General features: G+C 36.2%; 1 protein-coding gene across 1 annotated transcript; it reads left to right on the top strand.

Annotated features, from left to right (window-relative positions):
• The first annotated feature begins 1,317 nt into the window (after positions 1-1,317).
• Positions 1,318-3,633, top strand: LOC145768823 (tRNA (carboxymethyluridine(34)-5-O)-methyltransferase alkbh8-like). Its single transcript, XM_082580423.1, has one exon. The coding sequence runs from the start codon at positions 1,319-1,321 to the stop codon at positions 3,167-3,169; it is 1,851 nt and encodes a 616-aa protein (XP_082436549.1). The 5' UTR covers position 1,318; the 3' UTR covers positions 3,170-3,633.
• Positions 3,634-6,850: the final 3,217 nt, after the last annotated feature.

Genomic DNA, 6,850 nt, shown 5'->3' with positions numbered 1-6,850 from the left:
TACCGGCTTTTGCGTTGGTTGGAATGGCTACCTGGAATACAAGCGGAAGAAGTTCGCCAAATGGTGATCACTCATATCGAGCACTATCGAAAACGAGGGATCAGAGAGAGAAACCGAAATATCAATGAATGTCATCGCGTTGGTTGAAAATACTATATTTCAAGAGCTATATGCCTCTGAAAAGAGCAATGTTGGTGCAGTGGACCTAGTTAAAAGATTTATATATGCAACACCATCACAGCACGCTAGAAACAATGGAACAGTGATACCTTTCCGAGTAAACATTTTCAAGGCTTGTTTTTGAAATATAATACACCAGTGCCATCCAGCGCTGCTGTGGAACGTATGTTTTCACTCGGAAAGGAAATTAATGTGTCCCAAATGCAGCAGATTGTCGGACAAACATTTTAAAATGCTTGTGTTTTTACAAGGAAATAACCAATAGGCTAAGCAGCTAATTAGCCTACACGCCCTACAGTACAGTCTCAAAACATAAAACCTGCTCTTTATTCATAGCTATTGGTAGCCTAAACTTGGTTGAAATACTTCTGTTCTGTGAGACACCAGTTGGCTAAAATAGCGCAGATGCGTCAATTTCTTTTAAGAGCTTGACGCAGTACTTTACGTCGTGAAGTTTTTAGGCAATTCACGCTGACGCCGTCAATTTTTTCATTGACACGTACAACACTGGCTTTAGCGATATCTAGCAACTTTGAAGACATTTTCACCGACACTTCATTTGATTATCAACTATATATATAGTTAGTCACGAAATGCCGTTTGACAGCTGTTTTATTATTTTCGCTGAGACTTTATTTGTTTAACCTCTATTATAATATAACGACATTTGATGCTTTGTTGAGAAAAAAACATGTTTTTGTTTCTCAACTGTTGCATTCACTCCTCAAATCACTTTATGTCAGACCTGATGTCAGGATTGTTTTTACCGTTCTGAATACTTTCAATTCTTACAACACTCATTGTAGAATTTGTAACAGTTGATGTTCAGTGAGCTCTTATACTGACGACATCAAAAGTGTTTTTTTTGCATTTGTTGTTTTGGATGTGCACAGCTTTGTCTGATACAAATAAATAATATTAAGCTAATTCCTTTAAATATACAGATAAGCTATGACAGTTTAGAAATCTCCGAAAAAGGCTGTCTTAAAATTGAGATTTTTTTAATCAGATTCTCCGAATAGTAGCAGACCGATTATTCCATTCATTATGTGCCCCTGAAGTGGCTTACTTAATTGGACTGCAAGCTTTTTGTATTTCAGGTTTTATGTTTTCATTTACCAGAAACTAGGAAGCCAGTATGCTTGCACATTTGACTAAAAAGAAAGTTAAAAAGTGGCGCAAGATAAGACACAAGCTGGAGAATGATGGTTTCTCAGTGTTGGATGAGATATCTTGTTTTGTTCTTGCTGCCAACGCTGGTTTAGGAAATGGAATCACTGTTGGCCAAGTTAAAGATCTTTTTGATCCATTTGCTTCTGATTTCAATATTCACTCATTTCCGGATAAATCTTATGCTTTCATACATTTTAAATCTGATGCTGAAGCAATGCAATGTGTGGAATCTTTTCAGGGACATGTACTTGTCAAGCATGCTGAAGAAAAAGAATCTATTTTATATCTTTTTTACATCAAAGATATTTCGATCCATGACAAGAAGTTGTCAGTTACCAGTACAATAGATGGATCACCGAATGGTCTTCACATTTATGAAGACTTTATAACAGTTCAAGAAGAGAATGAATTAATGGAAAGAATTAAAGTTGACTTCAGTACCTTATCTCAGCAACACCTTCAGGAAGAATTAAAGCACAGGGCTGTTATTCATTATGGATATAAATTTCGATATGGTAGTAATGATGTTGATTGTAGTCTTCCTCTTGACAAAGAAGGGCTACCAGATTTTACCAGAAATTTATTAGACAAAATTATGAAAACTGGTTATTTTCAGTCTGAACCAGATCAACTGACTATCAATAAATATAATCCTGGAGATGGCATTCCGCCACACATTGATAACCCTGATGCATTTGGTAGTGTGCTTGCTACTGTCAGTCTGGGCTCATCAGTGGCTATGGAAATGAAGTCATTGAATGGCGAAAGAGCAACAATTTTGCTGAAACCTAGAACTTTAACTATTTTTACTGGCGATTCTAGATATAAATGGACACACAGCATACCTGCTAAAAAAACTGATGTCGTTTTTGATAAGTCCATAAATGACCAATGTCTCTTGAAAAGGCAATTGAGAATGTCAATGACGTTTAGAACTGTGTTGCCTTCTATAACGGACAACTCTTTAAAAAACGTATTCACTGAGAACGAGCATTTTATCCCCAAAGACCAAACTGAAGCTGTGTGCTTGGAAAATAAATTGGTACACAACGTTTACAATGACATTGCCAGTCATTTTTCATCCACAAGAGAGAAACCCTGGCCCCGAGTGGTTGAGTTTTTGCGGAAATTGAAACCGGGCTCCACTGTTCTTGATGTTGGTTGTGGCAGTGGGCGATATTTGAAGGCTAATCCTAACATATTGGTTTTAGGATGTGATTATTCTTCATCTTTAACTGCTATTTGTTATGAAAAGGGTGGTTCGGTTTTCACTTGTGATGGATTAAGCCTCCCGGTGAAAACAAATTGCTTTGATGCTAGCATTTGCATAGCTGTAATTCATCATTATTCAACGTATGAAAGAAGGCTTGCTTCAATAATTGAACTTGTCAGGGTAATACGGAAAGGTGGGTTATGCTTGATATATGTGTGGGCTGCAGAGCAGAAATTAAATGATATTGATTCTAATTATCTGAAACAAGGGAATAAAAATGTTATATCTTCTGACCAAAGCAAAACATCTGAAAAAAACGAAACTGACTGTGTCAAAAATGATGTTGGGGAATTAGAATCAAACCGTCTGCTTGTGCATAAAAATCGAACTGAATTTGTTCAGCAAGACGTTTTAGTTCCTTGGACAATGAAAAAAAGTTCTTTGTCAAAGAGGGGTGACATCAATGACTCCACCTATTACAGATTTTATCATGTGTTTAAGCGTGGTGAGATGGAAACGTTGTGCGAAAACGTACCTAACTGTTCTGTTGTAGATTCTTATTATGATAACGGGAATTGGAGTGTGACATTATTGAAAAAGTAACACGTCAGATTTTGTTTCTTTGGGGCGTGCGGTAGGCGTGTTTTTGACAAGACGGGGATTCTGTGCGCTTGCACTGAAAATCAAACAACGTGATATTATTAATCTATGATTGGAAGTCCGTTATTGCTTCACTCCCGTGCGTGTTAATTTGTGGATACAGTATTTCTAATCGAATTTTGAACGGTAGAATTTGTCTAATTCGTTTTCGTTGATCTGGTAAATTTGTTACATTTTTGTCAGTTCAAATAGAATTTTTATCTTGCGTACATTTCAGTTCTTTTATAGCACTACCAGTTACTGCAGTATAGCTAGATTTTACTCTTGAGAAAACCCAAACGAACCATATTCTGTTTTTTCGGATTAAGGGCGATCGCCCCCCCTGCCGTAAAATTTTCTCTAGATGGGGGGCAACTGTGCCCTTTTATGGTTATGTGAGCTACTGCACATTTTTCAATAATAACAATTTCTGCCATTTGCTTTTAGCCTAATTACAATCTTACATTTTTGCCTCAAAATAATATTCACACACAAAATTCTGTATCACAGTACTTTAGCATGATGCCCTTCCGTGCCATTGTTCTTTGTACACCGGTATGTAGTTCTTGCATCATTACTCGATAATGAGCTATTGTGTAGGTCACAACTCACAAACATAATTTATTGCAATTCTACCACTCCTATACTTCTTCAAACACGGCTTTTTCACAACTACTGTATGTTTGGTGCTACCACCAGCCGTGAAAATCAAACGGCAATGATTCGAGGCACCACTTGCGACCGTTTCGCATTGCATTGGACCAAAGGTAGGGCCGGATGGCCGGGTATTGTTGATGGCTGACTTAGGGGAAAAAATGTTTCTTGTGGTCTGGGTTTTAGTTAGAAAAAAGATCTGAGTGATATAGAATTGTAGAAAAGTTAAGTAATGATAACCTATAAACGTCTTGGCATAGCAAAGCCAAAGAGTGTGAGAACCTGAAAGTTAAAAATTTTTAGAAGAAAAAGTGTAAGTAAGCCGTTATGATATAGCGTCAAATTAGAAAAGGTAAATGCTGAAGGCAGTTTTAGCGCCATGAGGCGTGTAAAAATATGGCTTCGTACCACAATGACAGACAAAAGTTTAAACAACTGACTGTTTGCGACTATTCACAAACAGGTGATGGACACCATTGACTTAAATGCTATTGCAAATAAGCTCATTCGAGCAACCGGCGCGCGTAAAATGTACTTTTCGGATTGGTTTGATATTTGTCTACACTCTACTGTCGGCCTATATACAGTAGGCTATACAAATTATTCCGTGGACACATTTTATACTTTGCAGCAGATTGTGACGCTATGAATGTGAAATTTATCTTTCGTTTCTTCTTGTTCAACCTATTTCAATATATTTTATTGATTTATCCTCAACTGTCGAACATATGTCGAACTGCCCAGCATTATCGCTATATCTTATTTTAAAACTTTAAAAAAGTGCCCTTTTTTCATAATCCAGCCCCCCAGTCAAAAATCGTTCCGGCGCCCCTGGTGACACAACCATTTAAGGCGTGTCTCAGCTTGTTTTACAGCTCTCCGTACCCAAATGCAACCTCTTGTCAGCAACAATTTTCCACAAAATTTCGACCAAACTAAGCGTGATCTCAATTTTTCCCTATCTTAAATTTTGGTTCTCTACAGCCTTGACATTTCCTTGAAGTTGAAGTCTTTAAATCGGAATAGTTGTCGGGTGGATTTTTGCTACCGTAGGCTATGTCATTTTCATCCAGGTTCATAGGCATGGACTATAGAGGAAAGTTATTTTTTGAGGGTGCGAAAAAGTACTTGCCCAAATATAATTAAATGCGCCCAAATATTTTTTGTGACAAAGCATGGATCACTTGACTAAAATTTCTACACTTCTCCCTACAGTCTGGTATACTTTTGATTGGCCTATTTTAGCAAAAAATCAAAAGTAGCCTAAGTTCAATACAGTATTAATAAAATTTTTGAAACATGCGGAATGTTCTTGCCCAAATTTTCGACTAGGCTAATTGAATAGTTTGGGCGTGCGGTTGCACTTTATTTGACATTTGCATCATTATTATCTTAGCAAAAAATCCACTAATTGAAAATTTTGGGGATGCGGTAGCACTCTACGCCTATGCCAACATTCTTGAATAACGCATTAAAAGAGGGAGAAAAAAAACTTTATTGACCAATCAGATTTTGTAATACAGATAGGTAGCCTAGTGTACTAGCTGGTAAAGCTCCCGCTACGGCACCTAATATAAGTGAATACTGAAAAGTTTGGGTGTTCATCAGGACAGTTATCGTTTCTAGCACTAGTTGCTACGTTCATCTGATGAAATTGAAAGTAAAATTAACAACAAACAAGATGGTTTATTGCTTCACTGACGTTTCGCGCATATGGAAATCTATCAATGAACTTCTTCAAAAAAAGAAAGCTAAAACGAATACTCTTCCCAATGAACTTATTGCAGAAAACATTTCATACAAAAAACAAGAACAAATATGCAACCAACTTAACTACCACTTTACACATATTGGCGAAAAATTAACCTCACACTTAAAGCAAAAGTCAAACTTTGATTCATTCATGGGGCCTGCTTTAAAACAAACATGTGCGGTATATGAAACTGATGAAAATGAAGTCGAATGCCTAATAAACAAACTAGATGTTAAAAAATCGGATGGACCAGATGACATCTCTTCTCGAATGTTAAAGTTATCAAAAAGTATTATTGCACCTCATTTAACTAAACTTTTTAATGCATGCTTGAAACAAGGAATATTTCCTGACGCTCTAAAAATTGCAAAAGTTATTCCTATTTTCAAGAAAAAGGCAAAAGCAGATCCAACTAATTACCGTCCTATTTCCTTGCTTTCAAATATCAGCAAACTTTTAGAAAAAATTATTTACAAACGCTTGATGAGCTTTCTTGACAAATTCAACGTGATTAATGATCAACAATTTGGATTTAGGGAAGGTCATTCTACAACGTTAGCATTAAGTAATCTTCATGAAAGACTAATTGAACTCAAAGAAAAAAATCATTACGTTTACCTGTTATTTCTTGATTTAGCAAAAGCGTTTGACACCGTTAACCACCAAATACTTCTAAAAAAGCTGGAGTTTTATGGCCTGAGAGGTTTAATGGGAGGCCTTATAAAATCTTACTTACACAACCGCCAACAATATGTTTCTGCTGATGGCTTCAAATCAAAGCATGAAAATATCACATGTGGTGTTCCTCAAGGATCTATACTTGGACCATTGCTTTTTCTGCTTTACATAAATGATTTGCCTCTTATAACAACTTTCGATTCTCAGCTATTTGCTGATGACACTGTTTTTTTTACTTCAGCAACATCTATTTTGCAATTGCAGCAAAACACTGAAATTGAGATGCAGCGTATCACTGATTGGTTCAATGCAAACAAATTATGTATCAACTACTCCAAGACATTTTACATGTTACTTGAACGAAAAGGAGGGTCAACTTCAAAACTAAATGTAGTCTTAAACAACACAAAAATTCAAAAAACAAACAACATCAAATATCTTGGCATATTTCTTGATGACAAACTGAGTTGGAATTATCACATTGAAGATCTATCTGGGAGATTGGCAAAAATATCTGGAATATTTTATAAAATTAGAAACTACACAAACAAACAAAGCAT

The sequence above is a fragment of the Aplidium turbinatum genome, chromosome 4 (assembly GCF_918807975.1).
Source record: "Aplidium turbinatum chromosome 4, kaAplTurb1.1, whole genome shotgun sequence".
Taxonomy (NCBI): Eukaryota; Metazoa; Chordata; class Ascidiacea; order Aplousobranchia; family Polyclinidae; genus Aplidium; species Aplidium turbinatum.
The sequence above is the reverse complement of the archived record's forward strand: the minus strand, read 5'-3'. Positions and strand labels throughout refer to the sequence as shown.